Source organism: Stegastes partitus, unplaced genomic scaffold, assembly GCF_000690725.1.
Source record: "Stegastes partitus isolate 25-593 unplaced genomic scaffold, Stegastes_partitus-1.0.2 Scaffold851, whole genome shotgun sequence".
NCBI classification, from domain to species: domain Eukaryota; kingdom Metazoa; phylum Chordata; class Actinopteri; family Pomacentridae; genus Stegastes; species Stegastes partitus.
In genome coordinates, this window is record NW_007578582.1 from 86,378 (window position 1) to 108,484 (window position 22,107).

At 40.4% G+C, this 22,107-nt stretch overlaps 4 protein-coding genes across 4 annotated transcripts in view; all 4 read right to left on the reverse strand.

The window, feature by feature from the left end:
• Window positions 1–4,182, reverse strand: part of ahcy (adenosylhomocysteinase) — a 10,893-nt gene extending 6,711 nt beyond the window's left edge. The window contains exons 1-2 of the mRNA XM_008293013.1: window positions 4,066–4,182; window positions 1,520–1,734 (exon numbers count right to left, since the gene is read on the reverse strand). Coding sequence (XP_008291235.1) covers window positions 1,520–1,734; window positions 4,066–4,093 — 243 coding nt within the window. The 5' untranslated portion in view covers window positions 4,094–4,182. The remainder of the gene's footprint in view (window positions 1–1,519; window positions 1,735–4,065) is intronic.
• Window positions 4,183–8,774: 4,592 nt separating this feature from the next.
• Window positions 8,775–17,650, reverse strand: LOC103365540 (charged multivesicular body protein 4Ba). The gene is made up of 5 exons (XM_008293002.1): window positions 17,292–17,650; window positions 12,702–12,879; window positions 12,080–12,194; window positions 11,585–11,711; window positions 8,775–11,471 (listed from the first exon to the last, which is right to left on the reverse strand). Exons 1-5 carry the CDS (start codon window positions 17,473–17,475, stop codon window positions 11,407–11,409), a joined length of 669 nt encoding a protein of 222 aa, XP_008291224.1. The 5' UTR covers window positions 17,476–17,650; the 3' UTR covers window positions 8,775–11,406.
• A 928-nt stretch (window positions 17,651–18,578) lies between these two features.
• Window positions 18,579–21,083, reverse strand: LOC103365542 (uncharacterized protein C20orf85). The gene is made up of 4 exons (XM_008293003.1): window positions 20,709–21,083; window positions 19,561–19,642; window positions 18,980–19,057; window positions 18,579–18,817 (listed from the first exon to the last, which is right to left on the reverse strand). Exons 1-4 carry the CDS (start codon window positions 20,765–20,767, stop codon window positions 18,662–18,664), a joined length of 375 nt encoding a protein of 124 aa, XP_008291225.1. The 5' UTR covers window positions 20,768–21,083; the 3' UTR covers window positions 18,579–18,661.
• A 238-nt stretch (window positions 21,084–21,321) lies between these two features.
• Window positions 21,322–22,107, reverse strand: part of LOC103365551 (H-2 class II histocompatibility antigen, E-B beta chain-like) — an 8,659-nt gene continuing 7,873 nt past the window's right edge. The window contains exons 4-5 of the mRNA XM_008293015.1: window positions 21,986–22,105; window positions 21,322–21,888 (exon numbers count right to left, since the gene is read on the reverse strand). Coding sequence (XP_008291237.1) covers window positions 21,752–21,888; window positions 21,986–22,105 — 257 coding nt within the window. The 3' untranslated portion in view covers window positions 21,322–21,751. The remainder of the gene's footprint in view (window positions 21,889–21,985; window positions 22,106–22,107) is intronic.

The following is a 22,107-nucleotide window of genomic DNA, read 5'->3' on the forward strand; positions in this document are numbered from 1 at the left end:
GGTTGGGCTGCAACGCCTCAAGGGGCATTAAACCAGCATCACTTATGATATAATGTGCCTAGTGTCTGCCTATAACACAATTAGATATACCATAGCAATAGTTAGTGACAAATATGTTGTTTTCGTTCTCTATAACCCCAAACACAGTGCAAAAGTCCATGACTTCCATCAAGGCTGTGTGGCTATAGAACGTGTCCTTCAGTCTTTAGTTTATCTTAATTAAACAGGGCAAAGAGCACATGTAGACATATTTATGGCTCATTTTTGAGAAGTGACACTGAGGATTTGACGTCTCTGGTCCCACTGGTCATTAACATGGAACTATATTAGCAATATTTCAAAGATTTACTGGTGTCCTTTCAATATAATGAACAGTCATTGTTCAAGCTAAGAGCCATTTAGACCTAAACACAGACATTAGACATGTGAAAAAAAACTAATATAAACCCAAGAATGACCAACTTCAGTAATATGGAAGTTAAGATTTTCTTGTTTTACTGCAACAGTGCTGCTGGTCTAGTTCTGTGTGAGAAGTAAAAGAAATTAGGGAACAAAAACATGCTGAGAGAGGAGGCCGTTATTTGCTCTCCGCTGGTTCTCAGGCTGCAGGTTCCTGCAGGATGAGACCAGTCCTGGTCAGACAGATAAAACCAGCATGATAACAAAACACTCTGGCCTTGAGACACACAGAGGGAGACAGAAAATCCCACAGTCACAGATGCTTTGTTCCAAAAAGAAAAATGGATCAATAAACTTGTCCTCCCAATAACTACTACACTTGAGCAAGACATGAGGCGGCAAACAAAGTCCACAGAGAAGCTGAACATTAGGCCTATTTGACTGAGCTCCACACATTGGTGCCACAAAAGCTACGATTTGTTCTAAAGAAAGCAAATATAGAGAGTTATATTTGATCATCAAGATGCTTTTATGCGTCACATAAACCATTTACGTGCTTCGAGAAGCCATCAGTGGTTAAAGACTAACTGTCAAATTTGGACGTTGGCAAAACCTGTCCTGTCTCCTATAAAAACGACTGGCAAATGTACAACCAGATGATGTTACAAGGTTTCCGTGTCCACTCTCAAAGTTCAAGATTGTATAAGATAGAGTATGATGGGCTTCTTAAATTGAAAAGCAGAAGGACTCAGTTCCTCCAAAAGCAGCCTACACTATTGTGAATATACCTATGTGCTACTTTACGTTACACAAAATGCTCGTTCTGAGGTGTTCCTACGTCACTGTGTTGAACTTCATGTACTTCTGAACAATGGCGACCAGACTGAGTGGATCATGTTGAACTGTGACTTTTTTCCCCTGCACTTACTGCTCTTGAATCTTTTGAAAGAGTCCGATTAATGCAACTAGATCAAAAAAAAAAAAAAGGGCTTCATATACATTAATTTGCACAAGTTCAATGAATTTTGAAGGAAACAGCTGCTGACACTACCAGAGCAGGAAAAAACGCTTTTCCTCAAGTCAAGACTGATCACCAGAAGCTCTCTGAATGAACAAACACTAATAAACAGCTGGTAAATGTCACCTCAGCTCCGAGGGCCGTGAGGGTCTCGATGAGCACGGCGGTCTGCAGGGTCATGTGGAGGCAGCCGGCGATACGAGCGCCCTTCAGAGGCTTGGACTGCCCGTACATCTCCCTCATCTTCATGAGGCCGGGCATCTCGTTCTCGGCGATGTCGATGGCCTTGCGTCCCCATTCAGCCAGGCTGATGTCGGCTAGAAGAGGGAGAGACACAGCTGGATTAAAGCCTTACATTTACCATAAACAGCAGAACTTCCTTTAATCCTGTTTGAATCAGATAAGTCTGTAGTTTTAAACATAATTTTTAAAAATCCAATTTTATCCTAATGAGAAACTGTTCCCAATAATACAACAGTTCCTTGTGTTATGTCAAATTAAAAATCTGTCTTAAATAATTCCAGTTTGTTACAACCCATTGTAATCAATCCACAATAAACTGATCAAAAGCTGCATTTCAGTTGACAACACAACCAGATGCTTGACAAGAACATTAAACATGTCTAGATTTGTTGAGAGACTTTGCACACATCTTAACATGATTTAAACTTGCACACACGGAAAAAAAACAAAAGTATGTCTAACCCGTCATGTTAACAGTCGCGCTAAAAATTAATCAGGACCTCGTCTTTACTAACCAGACAATCTGCTGGAATGTATTGAGAAAACAGGCATATCTAATTATCTAATGGTATCCCCTCCTTTTTATCTAATCCTTACACAATACTGTCATTTTCTCATAGGGGAGGATAGACCCCTCTCTTCTCAGACCATGCTGTTTCCATAGTGGGAAAATTAACACAGCCACAGCTGTGACACAACAGGTTTGCACTGTCTGCACAGTCGCTCCTTTCACCTCACAACAGCTGCTGCAGCACATGTTTTTTAGCTTCAAGAGTGGAGAAGGTTTTACTTTGAATGAAAGTAAGTGCAACTTTGCATTTGAAACTTGCGAACGAATAAAGAACACAAGCTCAAATGTGTCTTATCACAACAACAACAAAACTTTGCTTTTTCTTAATTATTGTTTTACTAGCATGCCATCTGCTTACCATGTCCCCGTAAACTTTGATATTGTTCTCAAGAAGACCATGCAATTAATAAGTGGGGCATCTGTTTATGCCACTCTGTCGCTGCAGCTCAATGAGTATCAATCGTTATCTAATTGATTAATCTATACAGTGGAGGTGGTGAAACAAAAGGCAATTTCGTCGGCTCGCCTTTGTAGCTATAATAAAATAACGACAGCACCAGAGCTCCAACATCAAAAACACAAAACGCTGCTCTGACTTGACCCTCTGACAGGAACAACAAAATGTTGCACTGCTCGTAGTAAATGAATGATACAGGATGAATTAACAAGTGAAGACTTAACAGATGCAGGCACTCATTTGAACCCTTGACCACTGATTGCATGCAGTCCTTGAAAAATGTGCAGACTTTGCACCAGGCATATTTGCCTGCAGGTCATTGTGCAACTTTTTCTCTGAAGCAGCTGCTTCACATGCAACAGAGCAGCAGTCACAGCAGGTGTGATTCACATTTGGTAGCTCGTGAAGACAAACTGAAATTGCATGGTCTTAAAAAAAAAAAAAAAAAAGTACCTTAATGTTTTTTTGTTTTGTTTTTTGATTCCCTGACATTTTCAGCAGAATTACTGCTTTTCATTTCAATGAGTTCTTAATTTCTTAAAGCAAAGTACTAACAACACATGTTGATTTTTTTTATTAATTTTCATATTTCTCCCCTTCATATGAAGCTTCTCCACTTCTGGAGGCAAAAAAAGACACCTAATGCATAAAAATAAAACCGGACTCCGATTCAGAAACTTCACACAATCAAAACCTTTCAGCCCCAAGAACCGCGGTACAGAAACACCACGTGTTCTTCCAGCATTACTGCTATGTAAGTTGCACACAGTGCAGCTTAATCTCTGCCTGTTCTTGTCACTCAGGCAGAAACTGGCGGCTAGACGCAAGGCATCACGGGAAGTACAGTTTGCAAACACAGACCGGGCAGAGGGGCGTTACGTCTCTCGCTCCCCTAATAAACTACAACATCCAGAGGCTTCGGACGTAGTTTCTGTTCACGGTGAAGCCCATGCTCGGCGCTAGTACGACTGTGACATGTCGATTCATTCTCGGAATTGCATCAAAGTCTGCAAACTGAGACTGTCAGAAAGCGAAAATGTACCGGTTACCAGCTAAAATGGCTGCCGAGTAGCAAACAAGCTTATTAGCTTTTTAAACGACATTTGTGACGCCATTAAATTGGCAACACGCTAGCAAGTTAGCAACAACAGAGCTCAAAGAAAACAGCTAAAAGCAATGGAATAAGTGTCAAATCGGACTCAAACAACTCAATATACGTTTCTCGTTGCACGGTTAATTTTTAAGCTGAATGTGGCTCCTGTGAGCGCAGTTTCCTGACAATGCACGTTACTGTAAACTTAACAGCATTCAAGCTAGCAAACCGGCCGCCTTACTTCGCTAAACTTCAAAGCGCAAAAGATAAACCTTGACACTCACCAACTTTGAAGGGAAGTTTCTCAGACATTGTTTGCTTTCAGGTGTTTTGTTCCGGGGAGGTTGAATGCAGCAGCAGCCTGGCCGACGGACAGAGGCAGAGAGGGAGGGACAGAAACATGACGACTCGCTTTTTATCGTCGGAGCCACATTCGGACGAGTTTACACGACAGGGCGGCTCAAATCGGGATCAATTCTGGACTCCTATTGGCTGACGCTGCTCCCGCCCCACCGTTGGGTAACATGATTGGCTAACGGGTGACGTGGGCCGGCCAGCCAATCACAACCGGAGCTTTGGCGAGGAGGCGTTCAGTGTTTGTGTAGTTGGAGCGAGTTTTGTCTGGACTCTGTCGGTGTTTTCTTGGTTTGAAAGTGAGTGAGAGAGTGAGTGTGTTTTGGGTTTACTGGGATGCAGGTTGCACAAGCAGCACATTTCAGTCTAAAAACTTCGCAGCGTTCTTACTCAGTAACATAAATGCTCCTGCAAGAAGTGCAAACATGTGCATCATAATGGGACATTTGTATTTAGCTAAATAAAAAGGCTTTCAGAAGGCCCTGAAAGCCCCCAAGCACATAGTGGTTTGGTGGTTTGTGGCCCTGCCTTGTTCATAAGACCCTGCATCAGAATCCACCCACTCAGCACAAAGTGTTCTTTTCAATAAATAAATAAATAAATAGCTCATAAAGTCACTAAGATCTGATAGTACAAGCACAATGCATCATAAAAAAAAAACATGAAATGCCTCTAGTATTCAAATTTATTATGTTTAATTTTGTCTCAATATCTATTTCTGGCCTGATTTCTAATTTCGTGTCACATTTGCCCTCAAAACACTGATTAAAGCACCACACTTACTTTATACAGCAAATATATTCATGTTCCCATAACACTCTGTTCATTCTGACACTGCTCTTCTGGTTAAATGCTAAACTACATTCCATCGTCTTAGTACTATGAGTGCTACTGAGACCTACAACACAGAAACTAGTCAATACTCCTGCAATATTTTGACCCGATTCCAAAATCACAACAGAGAAATTACAATAAATGCATCAAACTGAGGGATTAACTTCAGGAGAGACTGAGTAATGCACAGTTACATAGAGCGCTTTGTAAATGTGTGTCTGTGTGTGTCCACTGAGAATAAGCATAACTCTAACCTGGTTGTGGCCTTTGTTAAATATTTCCTCTAAACTGGAACTTGTTTCAGTCTGAGGTTCTCGCTCACATTCTCTCACAACTATGTGCAGCCACATTTGGATTTAATCCAGAATTTAACACATTATAACTGTCTGGAGGTCTGGACTGGTGCCGACTGACATGACAGAAATCAGCTGATGTTTTTTTTTTACATCATTCAGTAGCTCGTAGTGAAAGTAATGATGACACATCATTTTATCGAGTACTGTGTCTGGGTGGAGATTTGCTGCACAGCTGTTTGGCATCTTCTATAACACTGTGCTTTAAGATAGGATAAGATAACACTTTAATCCAAAAGAAAATGATTTACTGTGGGACGGCTACTTGGAGGACAATGTCTAATGAGTTTAAACATTCTGCAGTATTTTTGCATAAACGAATAGATTCAAGGTAACAGATCAAGTTTGGTCACAGTGGAAGGAACCTGGTACCAACACTGCTGAGTTTTATGAGTATTTAATCGTTTTTTGTACCACAGACTCATGAACACACTTGTAATCTAGCTACAAATTGCAATTAACTAAAAAAAAAAAGCACACACAAAGGTTTGGCTTCCTCCACTTTATCTGCAGCCGTGGTCAATGAGAACAATACTGATATGAGATAAGAACTATTCAAATGGCAAGACGGTCAAAGGTTAGCCGGAGCTCTCTAATAGAAATACGATGTTATAGCCAATTTAGGAGCATATTTCAATTCGGCCGTCGCCCCTATAGGGGGGTCTGAAGTATTGGTTTGGTAAATACTCCCAGTCCTGTTCTCTAACATCACACACATGAAGCATGCTTTAACACTATTTACTTTTCCCTAACTGAACTAGACTAGACTTTTTCAACTTTGGACCTATGAGTTGTGTCCGTCTGTATGTTTGCATCATGGCTCCACAAGGAAAAGAGTTGACAGAGGAATTTTAAAAAATCTGACTGTGAGACTTCATATGAATAGAGAAGGATGCTCTGTGCTGCCTCTTGGCCAGGTCGTTATTGTAAATGAGAATATGTTCTCAATTAACCCAGCTGATTAAATAAACAACAAAAAACAATCAATGAACAACCAAACATGTGTCAAAACACAGTTGCAGCAGTAATCAGGGCATAAAGAAGGAGTCTTTATTTCCACTAATCAGAGCTGCAGCGGTCAACTTCCTAAAATGGCGCCACAGAAAGTGCAATACTTTACCAATCTAGCTCTGAAAACAAGGCTGGGATGTGCTTTAGACTTGGCACAGGGATTATTGGTGTAAATCTGAGTTTTTTTTTGACAGCTAAGACAATATGAAGGACTCGTAATGTGAACCTTTGTAGACAGCATCTATAAGAGAACCCCTTTACTGCTCTTTGTCATTAAACTTCAACCTTGAAATTGAAAAAAAAAAAGAATATTGGGAGCACATTCTTTGGTCAAACGAGACCAAAACAATATTGTTTGGCTCGGGTGGGGTCTAGCCAGTTCGATGTGAACGTGACCAGGACTGCCACAGTGATAACGTAGTCCTGACAGTGAAGCACAGAGGTGGGAGTGTGATGATCTGGAGCTGCATGAGAGCAAACAGTGTTGGCGAGATGACATTTATAGACGCATCAAATATAGACAAACACCCAAAGTTCGCTGTCAAAATTACACAAGAGTTTCTAAAAGAAAAAAAAAACCTTAACCTGCCCAAGAATGCTGCTTGACTTGACTTCATAGAACACCTTCAGGATATCTTAAACAGAAGAGCAGTGCAGCACAAGCCCTCCAGCAAAGAGCAGCTGAAAACATTTTTTCTGAACAACGGCAGAATATTTTACACAAGAGCGAATACACAGCTGTTCAACTTAGAAGTAAATCAATCATTGGGAGGTGATATTATTTGGAATCAGTTGACATTTAAGTGATTTATGACAGAGGCATGCACACTTTTATTGGTGCCAGAGGTACTTTGTTGTTGTGCCTTCACAAGTACATCCGAATTAGTTGAATTTGATGAATGAAATTGAATTTCCCTTCTGGGATGAATAAAGTATTTTTCATTTCATTTCATTAGGGGACAAGTGTGTGTAGAAAAGATTATTAGGCAAATTGGTCTGCATATGAGTACTACATTAAAACAAAATCACCAAATAAAGGGGAAAAAACATGAGAAACATACTTAGCTCCTCTATTTATACCCAAAGGGCACTTAGAAGAAACACCTTCACCAGCACAGTAGACTCTGAAAGAGAAGCTCAGCAGCCACACAAATGAAATAGACAGTTAGGATAGACAAGGTTTCCAGATAACTTAAAGCAGATTCCATTAAAGGTCTTTGGTGTAAAAGGTCACGACGCTTTAACTCCTTAATCTCACCTCTTAACAAAGCTCCACTTGGCTAGAGAAGAATCTACATTGAGATATTAAGCTATTAAGAATAATGACTTGTCTTAACATAAATATGATTTGTCTAGTCATGCATGACGTTAGGTGGCTGGTCACTATATTTCATTAGATACTGGCTCATAGTCGTGAGCAGAGGAACGTCCCGGGTCAAAGAACATGGCAGAGGTTTTATTATTCTTGATATAACTGCGTGGGAGGAAATTAATGTGGAACGAGGCCAACATCTGTCTACAATCAGAGACGTTATAAAGGACCAACTGGAGGAGAGAGGTGGTTGACACATGTCCTAGCTCTCCCTTTTAAAAAAGCCAATCATCTCCTTTAGAGCAGCCAAAGCGCGAAACATCCAGCCAATCGCGTTGTTGCACTGACACAAGTGCAGTACTGTGAAACTATGATCTGTGGGGAAAATGCTTTTTAAAATGTATTTTGGGGGCAAACTCACCAGAATTTTAAAGCAGGTTTGTGAAGTTTAACTGGTGAGTCTACACATGCAGTTTTTATGTCCCAGAGGCCTTGAAAATGCTGTGACGGCTCAGTCCCCATTAGTTTAGATCAGGATCTAGCCTGAAGTAGCTGCTCGCGGGTGTCACCAAGATGGGCGCTAAGTGGTGCTACCTTCCTACGATGAGGCTTCTACGACTGTGAAGCGGGTTGAGTCCAGATCCAAACCCCTGTGGTTCTACCAAGTCGACTCCAAAGACAATAATAATCGTGCTCGCTCCAGCATGCTGTTTTACTAAAAAAATAAAATCACTTTAAATGACTTTAAATGCTAGCATGTTAGCTGCACTCAGGCTCAATCACAACCTCTGAAACTGATCATCTGTAAAATCTGAATACTAACCATACAAATAAACACATGTAGTGAAGTAAAAGGTACATTAACTCGCTCTGAAATGTAGTTTAAAGTAGTAAAATAGAAAAACAAAAACAGTACATGGACCTCAAACTGTACACTGCTTGAGTAAATGTAGCTGGATGCAATAAAATACTTCTGAGGAACAGTTTGTGTTGACCATCATCACATTTCCTAAATCCCAGATGCCACTGGCAGTGATACAGAACCAAGCTCCAGATGTTTGCTGACTCACAAAGACATGAGAGGAATACTCATCCCTCTCTGTACAGACGCAACAGCGCAGACGCTTGCTTTGAATACCAACTTTATTAAGGTAAACCGTATACAGCCACACATGAACAACAGTCGCATGACTGCCACATGGAAAGTCTCCAATGTCCATCTCTTTATACAGCTCTGGGCAGAACTGGCTATAGGTCACATTGTGTTTCAGCACAGAGCACAGAGAATATGAATGATATCTGAGGTAAACAGGAAAAAAAAAAAAAAGGAAAACAAATGCTATTGGCATATGCAAGTTTTTTATTACTATTATTCTTTATAAATGTCAGGATTGGGGTCGACCCATTTTCGAACATATTGGAGGTTTCTGTGCACTGCAAAATTGAGCGAAAGTTGTCAATTTGCTACTTATTTTACTTAACTGTTCCTAGATCAGGTGTGATGTGCAATCTCAACCATCCGTCTGACTCACCATCGGCCCCAATTCTTCCATCATAAACCCGTCTGCTACCAGAAAGACTGACTGCAGCCGTGAGCGGCGGCGCAGAGAACAGAGGTTGGACTCGCTCACGTCATGGTTTTATCACAAAGACCAACATGGAGCAAAGCCGCCCCGTGTTCATCACTCGATGCTTAAATCAATTAAGTACTACAAGTGCAAATTCCCCCCCCTCCAAAAAAAAGAGAATAAAATTCATCTCACCATCGCAATTTGACTTCACAAGAGGTCACTGTGTCAAAAGGCTGAAAAAACATCACACACTCACACTCGTCCTCTCTAAATGCAACCCGTGTAGGAGTTTCTCAGATTTTGTCACTGTTAAACCACACAGACAGGCAAGGCGCTGGCGGTGTCAGGCACGAGCGATTTCATTTTCAGTCACGGAGGCCGTCCGGGGTGTCGTAACGGGCCTTCTGGCAGCCGCACCGGAGTAATCGGTTGATTGTATGAACGGTCACAACGTCAACGAGCAGCTATATGGGGGATGTTTGTCAGATTTTGTCTACTTGATTTGTATGAATCAGTCAGGACATTTTGTAGGAATTTAGCTCCGACAACAACCAAAATATGTGCAGTTGGTTCAAGAACTACATTTAAACATAAATTTAGTTTAATTTACCTCCATTGCATTAGAAACACATTCTAAAACTAGAGAAACCTTATGGCTGAAAAGCACTAGAGGTACGTGAGCACAGTTGTTCCACACTATCCTTAAAGGGGTCCTCAAGTGACTTAGTGTTGTACCTTTAAATACATATAATGTACCTGGAAACATAATGAAGCCTGGCCCCCAGCAGACGCAGCAGAGTCGGCTGTATCCTGAATTTGAATATGAAGCATAAAACATGACGTTATAGCACTGATAGCAGTATCGATGCTTCTCTACTAATAACTATTGATCATTATTTAACTAAACCTGCATTTCTAAACAGCAGAACAGGCTGGTGGTTTGTCAGCAGACTGCCCACCGTCTCGTGGAGGAAGTGTTTAATGCTGCTCGAAGGTAGGGAGGAGCAGCCGGTCACACCTGCCAGAGAGTTCACTTCCAGGCACAACTTTGGCAGGTTTGAGCTTGTTCTTGTAAGACTGAATTCCACACAAAATCTAAGCGCGTGATAAATCTAAAGAATTTGGAAAAGAGATCGCAAGTAAAGCCGACTTCGAATTGGAAAAACATCAAAGAGGGTCACAAGATAATTCAAAGGTTTAATCAAAAGGAAGTCGTTACTATCATACATGGATTACATTATTTTCCAGAATTCAGAGTTTGTGATTGTGGTGGAAAAGCTGTAAGTTAGCATGTTTAGCGAGTTAGCACGTGCCAGATTTAGCGTCCCTCTCCCGCTCACTTCAATCGAAGCGGACCGAAAAATCCGTTTAACACTCACGTCTGCCTTTAAATAACTGTTCTACTGAAAAAAAAAATGTTCCTCCCCCCAAATTCTTATTTATAATTTAACTGATTACATCCAGAGCTTCTCCTGATGAGTAACAGCAAGAGACATGACTGACAGGGACGGGACCGTTTTGTTATGTAATTTAACAGTGGCATTTCATGACAAAGTCCTACACTTTTATTTCATTATTAATCTTTTGTTGCTGCTGTTGGTATTTAGCAGAACTGGGTAGTCGTCATCTTTGTAGAAGAGCTGAGAGATGACAACGCAGGAAGCAGAAAAATGGCTGGGTCATGTTGTCGTTCTGTTTTTTTTGTTGTTTTTTTTAAATCCCCCACACATCTGTTGATTCTTTATATTCCTCCAAGAAACAAGCCTCGTCCTGTTCCTCCGCACACCCCTCCCTAGAAGTATGCACCTAAGTGCTCATTCATGCTCTCTTTTCCTTACAAAGAGAAATCTGGTATAAATAACCACAGGCTGTTAGGCATGGCGTTGTCTTTCCATACTCTGTGCCCTTTTGGAATCGGAGGAGTGAACAGCAGGAGCAAAGAGATTCATTCTGTCACACTAATCAAAAGAGAAAAGCCCGGGTTCATTTCATTTGGAGTCAGCAAACATGTGCACGAGTGCATACTTTAGGGTCGGGGTATGGTTAGATATTGGGATGTAGGCTTTAAGACAGAGCAGTACGCCAGCAGCCAGCTCAGCAGCCCAGAGTCCCTGTCTCTCTTCCAGATGTCTGTTAGCAGAGAGACAGACAGGAGGGGTGGGGGGGAGCTAGCTAGCTAGCAGGGCAGGCTCAGTTAGCTGCCCAGGCCTCGAGGTCCGCCATGTCTTCCTCGTCTTCTTCCTCCTTCTTCTTGGCTAAACACGGAACAAACGGAAGGAAAACGTGGGGATTAGTTTGGATGTGAAGCAGATGTTAGTGATGTGAAAAAGAACTGGAGAGCCAGTCCTGTTACGGTGCCACGTCGTACCTGGTCTAGATGGAAGTGATGTAGATGGTACGCTGGGCAGAGGAACGTCTTCTGTTCCTTCGATTTCCAGAAGATTTTTGTCCAGCTCTTCCTGTTCCAGCTCCTCCAGCTCAGCCATAAGCTCATCCTAAAAACAACGGAGATGTCAGGGTTGTGTCAACAAATCACAGACGACCTACCGGATCACAAAGACCTGAAATAGAATGTTTGAATGCAGGCTCCAAAAAACTGGACAGCTAATGGGAAACCTAACTTCTTTGTCACAATGAATCCACAACATATACATATAATTAAAGGCTAGAAATAGAGTAAATCAAGTCAGGATCTCAGCATCGGATTTCATATTTCAACCAGTTCCTATCTGCTGTGGCTGCACCTCACTGCTCAAATGAGAACGGATGAAAAAAACCAAAACAAGAATAAGGCAGCTAGAGGTCAATTCATATTCAGTGTTCTGTGGATACCATTCTTTTCTACATTTCTATTTCTCCTCACCTCGTCATAGTCTTCCCCAAAGCCGATTGGTCTGGAAATGACATCAGAGATTTCCTGGGCCACTTCCTGTTGCTCTGTGATGTCGGCCATCAGGTCGTCTACTTTGTCGATGTCCCTGCGAAACGGGAAGACAGACAGAGATGATGTAAGTAACTAAATACATACAGACGTGATCATGTGCCACCGACCAAAACGAAAACACTGACAACATGTCTATACAGTAATCCCCTAAGATTGGCAGTAAAGAAGAAGTAGTTCCAGAGCCGTGGTGTAACCCAAAAGGAGGGGATAAACGACAGGGGAAAAGGAGAAGAAAGTTCTAAAGAAGAAAGGGGAAAACTGAAAGGAAGGAGAAGGAAGCAGAGCAGAAATGAGGAAATAAAGAGAGAAAAGAAACTCATGGGAAGAAGATACAGAAAAAAAAAACCAGTATATAAAAATGACATGCAGAAAAAAGGTAACGAATACAAACATAAAGGCACAAAAACAGATTAAAAAAAAAAAAGGAGACGGGACAGGAAAAGACAAAACCAGCACTGACTGAACATTTAGTATTTTTTACCACACATTCAACCACCTACAATAATAAACCCTCTCGCTTGTTTCTTAATGTCTCTCTTACATGTTTTCGTGTGCAGCCTTCATTGCTTTGGCGGCGTAGCCCATGTTCTTGAGCACTTCTGTGTTGGTGTTTGCGTTCTCTAAGGCCTCCCGCTGGAACTCGATGGTAGACAACGTCCCGTCAATCTGAGCCAGCTGCTTCTCGTAGCGCTTTTTCCTTTTCAAGGCCTGCAGAGCCGCTGGACAGAGAGAGAGAGAGACGGTGACAAGGAGTTAGTGTAGAAGTCTTACAGCAAAAATGCTAACAGCTATTTAAAGTGTCCGGTGGAGCAACACACCTCTCGCCCATTTCTTCACTATCTTGCTTTTTATACGCCTATTGTTGCATCTCTTAGGTCTAAGTATAAGTATATAAATGCCTGACAAGAAATAAAATTTAATGAAACAGTGCACTGGTAACATGAAAGGTAATTAATCTTTGTTATAATGAGCACATACACATGTTTTTTTTGTATTTTGAATTCTTATTATTGTTCTCACTATAAAAATAAACCAGTGGCTCTTAACAAAGGTTTTTTTTTTATTGCTAAATGAGTGTTTAAACATTAGGATACCAGCTGCTGAGAGACACAAACAGATTATTAAGTGGCACCTATAAACAAGCAGCAAACACAAGCTACCAAAAGTGACAGAATTTGATGAGTTTTGTAGTGAAAATAAGTAAACGGACACATAAATATTTGCTTTCTTAAAATATCACTTCACTGTTATTTTTATATCATGAAAAAAACAGGAAACTTTATTTTAACAATAATTATGGAACGTGCAAGACTTTGGGATTCCCACAATTAGCAAATGTCCGAGTACAACATGAAGCATTGTGACTTGTGGCATTTCATTCCAGCAGCAGCAGCAGCTTGCTTTGTGACGAGCTGCAGCAAACTGTTTGCATGCTGAAATACAGCATTCTCCTAATGAAGCACGATTCACTTAATCTGATAAAATCCTGTCTGAGCCAAATCTCTGCATGCAGACGCAGCGTACTTCAATCAGGCTGCTTCAGGTTTGTCCCTGACCTGCATCTCATCACAGAGGTTTGATTCACACTGAACGGAAAAGCAAGACGTTTGGGAATCCAGCAGTAGCTGTTGGATAGACTAAGAGGTCAGAAATGTAAACCACTAAATGGTCATTCTTCTGTGTAAATCAGCAGCTCGTCTAGACCACAACACTGGGTATTCCCCTTTGGTGCTGCCATGGAAAACCAGCTCCTGAAGGAAGCCGCTGAAACCTACAAGTGACCCAAACCTGCTGAGTCATGCAGGAGGGAGCGATAAGGGAACAAGAGATCAACCGTACGCTATGAGTGTTTCTGGATAAGATTGTTTTAGAGTTTGGATTAGAGCTTGTGGCAGACGTTAGGTTAAAAAAAAAAAAAAGTAATGGGAAATGAACAATCTGGGTTGAGTAGTAAACTATTTGCTGCTTGCTGTCTCCCTCTTGAGCACCAACACGTAACTGAAACGATCTGTGAGCGACAGTAAAGATGGCGTGGCCTGGAAAGTTCAGTGGAAGGCAGCCTGCTCTTATCTGATTCAGGCTATTTATAAAAACACACACACAGTGGATATTTTATGTTGTAAAAAGAATGTTTTTTTTAAAGAAATATTATAATATTTGCTGCATGTCGCTCCAACACTTTTGCTGTTCAAGCTACGTGTCAAAAATAAAAACTATTTAAAATGTTTGTGGAAAAACTGAATAGCTTTGTTTTTCTAGCAAAGGTCAACCTGAATGAAACCTATTATTCTTCGTTGCTTAAGCTGAGAAAGGTTTCTATGTGATGGGTTAGGGTTATTTATTTAGGCACACACCTCAAAGAGATGCACTTGGTGTTGTGTGACGTGACCTAAAGCAGCCATTTTTACATTTTTAGAACCAATTTTGGCCAGAAAGCTTCAAAGATACACTTTCCAAGAGCAAACACCTTTCTCCTTTACTTTGCTCCACAATTTTGAAATTATTACAAAGTGAAAGTGTGTAAAACTAAAAAAAAAGTTAATGCAACAAAGAGAGAGACGGGCAGGTTATGGAGACGAACCAATAATAAATGTAATCCTGGTTTTCACTACACAACAAGAGGAGCTGAAGTTTAAAAAAGAGGAAGTATTTGAAGACGAATATCAACCTCAACAGGCATTTATCTATAACCACACGTCATGTAATAAATAAATAGATGTCTAAATTATTATTTATCACACACATCCAGGCCACTACAGACTGAAAAATATTTTCACCAGCTCAGTGTCCACTGGGTCCAAGGCTGCCAACTATCAATACCACACACAAAACAACTTTAGGGATCTACTCTGTGGTGGGTCTGGTCCACCAGGAGCCAGACGGCAGATGACAGCTCCAGTTTGATCAGATTATATCAGCACCTGGGCCTATTTCTAGACTGATAACATTATTACCCCACATCAACACAAATCATTATCAGATTATGCAGGTTGCAGAGCTTCAATCATTTCGCCCCCTTCAACTGCATAAGGTCACTTGATTCTGTGACCCTTCGTTTTTTGTTTTTTTCCTCTATTATCCTGCTCCTTTCCACTGTCCACAGTCTGTTTTATTGGCTGCTGCTTCTGTTAGCATAGTAGTAAAAACGCAGAAACAACAAGCAGTAAAACTAAACCTATCAGGCTTGGTGTGTTTATTATGAGGAAGATATGCCTTGTATGTTATCATTCACCTCAGAGCGAGAGTGGAGCTCATAATGGGATGAACTATGTTGACAATCAGGTTTCAGGTTAGAAAGAGGTGCACCATCCCGTAAAAAACCTGGCAGGAGAAGCGCTGACAATGCAGGTGTTCAGAATGTTTGTGTTGTGCTGTTTTCCCAAGAAAGGATTTGTAGTGGCACAGCAGATGTCCCAGCAACCACAGCTAGAAAACCGGCCGCATCAAATTAATATTTAACCAGCAGGCATCCGACAGGAATCAGAAGTTGTGGATAGTCTGGTCACTCCCTGTAAGAGGTAGGCTAGAGGGGTGATAAAAGCTGCCCGTCTGAAACTGTGTCATTATGAGATTTTAATGGGAAATCAATTGAATCATTAATTAATTGATTTAGAGAGTGTAAATATAAATAAATAAAAAATAGCAAATGAATTCTGCTTTCTGCAAATGCATTCAGTGCTGACGGATTACTCCACATGATGACGTGAACAGAGCTTAAGGGCAAGTTATATTTAAGAAGGCCGCACCTGACCATTATTTTCATTGTCAATTACTTTATTGATTAATTGATTCTTTGTTTGGTCTATAAAAATGGTGAAAAAAGTCACTTGGTGCTTCTGGAAGCCCACGACGGCTTACAGACGTCTTGTATTGTCTACCAGCCAAGGATATTCAGATCAGAAAACTTTGACTTTTTATTTTTTTAAATTACCCAAACTGATAAATCAATCATTGACACAGCAGCCAATTAAATTAGCAGTTGACAAGATCATTGCGGATCTAATATTTCACATGAAATGGACGTTGCATTTTACTCTTTTTGAAAAAATAAAACTGATTAGAATACTTTTATAGACTTTTTTCCCCCCCTTTTTGCCTTTATTAGATAGGACAGTCAAAGGAGAGACAGGAAAGTGGGGGAATGGGTTGTAGCAGAGGGCCGTGAGCGGGATTCGAACCCATGGCTGCTGCATTGGAGACTATATCCCCTGTACATGGGGATATAGTCATCCCCTGTACTGCTCAACCAGGTGACCTAAAGCGATGGCTTTTGTAGACATTTTTAAGCTAAAACTTTTGCTAAGATGGTATTTAAATACCACCTATCTTTTGGTATAATACAGCGCAAGGAACATTAATATAGATTTGTGTAAGAAAATATTAAGTCACATATTAAAGGTACAAAAAAATAATAATCTGAAATACCTCAAAGGCATCAAGAGAGAGAATATCTTTTAATTGAGACTAATTGCTGGTTAACTGTTTCCTATCCAGATAACGAAAAGCGTCCAGATAATTTTGGAAACTAGCATCTACATTTTTCTAAGAATTTATAACTCACAAAAACAAATATTTGAGCTATTTGCTGATTATAAAGTCCACACATGAGATCCACACGCTGAGGCTTGTGTTGTTCAGAGGACACACAAGTAGTTGTTGTACAAACACAACATGGAGAAACTGTGAGACAACTCAAAGTAAATACAGCACAAAAAAAACACAACATTGTGGGAATGTTAAAGTACTGCAAGGCCACATTTACACAGGAAGTTGGTAACATGGCTAAAAGCACGTCCCAGGTCGGTTTCGTCAAACTTGTTTTTAATTTTCTCAAACGTTACCAACGTCGTCGCCAAGTTCATACGTCAATAACTCTCTTTTTAATCGTTTTTAGTTACTTCGTGTTTCGGTACGGTTGTTTTATTTAGTGTTAACACTGCGCTGGCCTTAAAGAGATATTTAAAAATGGAGTCGTGTGACCGTGTGGACGGACTTGAGCTCAGGTAGAACAGCCTGTCAACTGCCAACTTCGCTGTTCCTTGTCCTGAGTTAGCCTGCAGGCTAGCGAACACATCAGCCAGCGGTTGGACTTTCCCGTCAAACTGCGCACTTTGAGCAGCTTCTCTCTCACCTCGTTTGTTTTTCGTGCCGTTCTTCTTCGCCGTCATGAGCTCGTGGTCGATTTTCTTCTCTAGAAATTCCTGCTTTTTCGCCAACATCTCCTCCGTCTCTCTGAGTTTCTGGATAGCCTCCTGGGGTGTCGGCGCTTTCCCACCCTTACCCCCGCCACCGAACAGTCTCATGAACGACGACATTTTGCCGATAAATGTAAACAGTAACTGGTGTGGTGAACGCACACAGCCAGTCGGCACTTCGTGATACCGAACAGATAAGTGGTAAATCGCCCCGGTTCCTGTCAACTACCGTCGCCGAGCCGGAGAGCCGCTGCCGCCGCCGCTGTTGTTGTTTTTGTCTCTTCTTCCGCCTTTGCAGCCACAACTCGTGATGTCATTACGTCAGCGCTCGTACGTGAGTCATGCGTGTGACGCGCTGATGGGGGATTTCACGGATGACCAAATGTTTCCACAATTTACGGTTGTCAACTCTTCAAGTTTACTGCTTTATTACTTAAATTTAATATTCTAATTTTGCTTTGTGATTATGGCCACGTACAGATTGTTTTTGCACAGATGTTGAGGCAGCCGACACTGAACAGAAAACTACTTCAGGCTAATAAAACCGTCCCGCAAACAACTTCTACCCTCAGAAAGTTCTAGTTTGGGGTTTCGAAATTGTTCAAGAGAGGTTTTTTATGGAACTTGAGGTAATGTCCTCAAATGTCTTATAAGATATTCAGATTACTGACAAAGAGGAAAAAGGAAACCACAAAATATTCAATCTTAAGAAGCTGGAATTAAAGATTTTTTGAGATTTCTTTCTTGATAAAACACTTAAACTAATCATTAATCATGATACTTGGAAGTTAATTTAATTTCTGACACCTGATTGATTAATAATAACTAAAAACTTATGTTATGAAATAAAGCAGTCCTGAAATAAATCCTGCCAAAGTTATAGCTTTATGTTTTTAAATTGTTTTATGATGGTTTTGATTTAACTTTATGGTTATTTTTCCAGGATGGAACTTGTAGTAACTTTCTATGTTTTCTTGTTTTGTCCACAATCCAAATATGTTTAGATTAGTGTCACAGAGGAATAAGGAAACTACTAAATATTCAGTTGTAGGAAGGTAAAATCAGAGCATTTAGACTTTTTTTTCTTTTAAAAATTGTTGAATATTATTGTGGCATACACTTATAGGATCACCTGTCACTTCACATCCACAACATCTGGTACAAAGTTAAAGTTTTGAGAGATATTTGTTTTTTTATTAAGACTCCGTAGAAGCCATAACATGTGCGATCCATCCTGCCATGTAATTTCATCCACATGCAATACTGAGTCAGTGAATCGCTGCCGAGGCAACAAGGAAACGAGGACTCAGCTGCAGGCGCCATGAGGCCAGCCCAGCTCCTTCAGAAAACTACGCCTCCCATGATGCATTGTGCTCGGCTTTTCCAGCTGAAGGTGCGAGTGAGCTGAACGCCAACCGATCAAGCCCTGGGTCGTCTGAGGAAAAGGAGGAGAGGGTTCGACCTGGAGGGAGGAAGCAAAGGCTGTGTGAAAGTTCATTAGATAGATAGATAGATAGATAGATAGATAGATAGATAGATAGATAGATGGATAGATGGATAGATAGACGGATAGACGGATAGACAGATAGACAGATAGACAGATAGACAGATAGATAGATCATACATGAATGCATTTTTCTGGAGGGCTCAGAGGTTGCGCCACTTTGGCTTCCTTCTTCAGCTTCTCACTCTCCATCTTGAACTGAAAAGCACACAACAGAAAAGGTCTTTACTGAGGACTGTTTATTTGGCTCTTTACAAACATGCACTCCTTTCCATTAGTCTGATGGCATCTGAACGTGTTAGCATCACGTCTGAATAAACATCCCGTTCACTTCACTGTAAAAGTCATAATGAGAATCTTATTAAGCTAAGCTGAGTAAAATGTCACAAGTCAAGCTTGTATGCCGTCACACATGTACTGTTGCTCTCGCCATCACTTTCGCAGGTATTTCTGATTGAAGATGTGGCGAAAATTAGCAAAAATTGACTTAATTTTGAATGACAGACAGATGAAACCAGTAATGTTATGTATCCCTTGTCTGAAAAGAGCTTTCGTTGCTTATATGTGTAATCTGGTGTCTCGTCTTTATTATGCACTTGCTGCAGTTCTATTTTAGCAGCAGAGGGCAGTCTGTAACTATGAACTATATCTGAGACTGGGACTGTAAAACAAACTGCAATGTTCAAGTGTCTGTGTTGTACCTCTTTGGAGGCCTCGGTCAGGAAACCCCATTTGTTGGGCCAGACTTCAGCTGAATCCTTCTCAAGTTTTACATGTGCTTTCCTACACACACACACACACACACACACACACAGAGTCAGTGCTACTTGTGTCTTCCTGCTTTATACAGAACTTTGGGAAAGAAGGGAAAAGAAACAGAAGGTTCAACCACTTGCTGCACGCTTTAAGTTTTTTCGACCGACTCCAAACTGACCACAAACACTTCTTATCATCTGACCCTCATTCACTTCTATTGACGGCTGAGAGTTAAATTTCCAGAGCTTCAAAACATGCTCGAAGCAGGCCGACCTGCAGATTTGCTTCCGCTATGACATAAATAGTTGAATTTGCAACTTTGAGAAGGGAGAGGGTTTAAAATTAAATTATTAGAGATGACTGTATTCCTAAAACAGTATCGCATTTTAATGATGTGTTTTTCTCTTTAGTACAACATAAAAGTGGTGACAGTCTGACCAAAAAGTTGTTCTTCATATAGCATATTTTATATTTAAACTTTTTTGTTTCTTTGCACATTCTATGTATGTCATTAAAACAGGTGATTACGACAAACCAGATGTCATTTATTATGATGTAAAATTAAAAGTTAGCATGACATGATTTAGTTATCATATAAATAATAAAAGAAAATGATATCACAAAAATGAGATGAGAAAAAATGAATGTTGACAGTTATATTATGGAAGCGCTGAACTGTCACTCCTCAAAAAAAAACAAAAAAAAAGATCAGTATCTTGTTATAACATGAAAAGTTTTTTATTGTATTATTATTATAACAAGATATCACTTTTTAACAACACACTAACTTATCACTTAATAATGAGATACGTATTTATCTTGTGATGATGATGAGGATTGTTATTATTAATAATAACAATGATAATAATAATTACTACTATTACTACTACTAATAATAATAATAGAAGAAGAAGAAGAACAGTGTTGCTCACATATAGTTTCTTTGGTCACAAAAATGTCTTACACAGTTTACTTCTTTCAAACAAAAGACACAATAATAAACCTCCAGCAAACAGAAGTCATGAACATATTTTCATAGAAGGTAACTGAAATAATGCACAGCGATGAAGAATGCCAGTCAGCAGGTTTTTACCAGATTTCATCTTGATGCACAAAGTTGACGGGTTCAGATGTTCGCTGTGAATCCGCCATCTGTCCTGACCGGCCACAGTGTGTGTGAATGTGTATGTGTGTGTGTGGTTTCTGTGTCTCTGCCCGGCTAATGTTTCACCTGTGTGTAAGCCACACTGACAGACCTGTTTACCGTCGCCATGGAGACGGTATGTCCTGACACACACATATGTCTTCTGTCTGTCCAGTGTGTGTAACCGCGGTGACGATGGGATGGAACCACTGCTGAGGGCCTCTGAGAGCTCAGCCAGCTTTATGTCCTCAGTTGATAATTCGCAAATGCTAGCAGGCTAACATGCTAATGTCAGATGGTGAACGTGGTAAACGTTGCAGAGAGCTGAAAAAAACATTCAATTTCATCGGCATTTGTAATGAAAAGTGTCACGCGGTTCACTCCACATCTTAAGATATGTGTGATATTTGAAAATAGTAATAAAAGATATGACTTTTACAGACTTAATCTCACAAATCTGTGATCAGTTCAGACTCAAACTTATAGGTGTTGTTGGCAGAGATTAGACCTAAGAAAGCCCCCTAAAAAGACAATATAGAGTGTCGATGGATACCTGCTTTTTATATAGAGTCATGATAGTTAACTTTGTCACAAGTTTCTAAAGTGAACTCAATGGTAACTGTTAAAGCCCCTAAATCTTTTTAAAAATTCAACACAGATGTACAAATGTCCCTGTAATTAAAAAACTTTCATTTATTTCACCTCAAAATGATAACGTACTCATTTTTTATAAAATGATTGCATAAAACAAATGGAGTAATATTAACTTAAAATTGCTGACGATACACTTTCTACAGTTCAAAGCAGGTTAATGTATATAAGTGACTCCTCAGGCTTGTTTATGGCAACGGCTGATCATCAAAATCAGATTTTAAGTTCTACATAACATCAGTGTTGGACTGGAGAACACTAACCTTCAACAGATATTAAATACACACACAAATATACAATTAAGCTTTTGAAGATGAAAATGTTTGCATCACTGACTGACTTTAGAGGACATTAGAAACGTTTGGACGGCTTTTCCTCCAGTACCGAGTCAGACCCAAAGAAACAAATATGGCTCCCAAAATCAAAGCACAGACTCCACCAGCTACAAAGCTCCTTGTCGACTGATCCACGGATGAGTCTGCAACAAAAGAACAAGGAAGATGTAGATTAAATGTGTAAAGTACACACACACAAACACACAAATAACACTTAAGATCCACTATGAAAATCCTCACCCCAGGAACAAATCTTGGGCTCCTTGAGGCTGGCGTGGTCCACCGTGCAGCTGACCTTGTCCTTCCCACCAGGTGTGTGCTCCAGGTAAGAGTGAAACTGATAGGTCCAGTCTCCGTTTGTC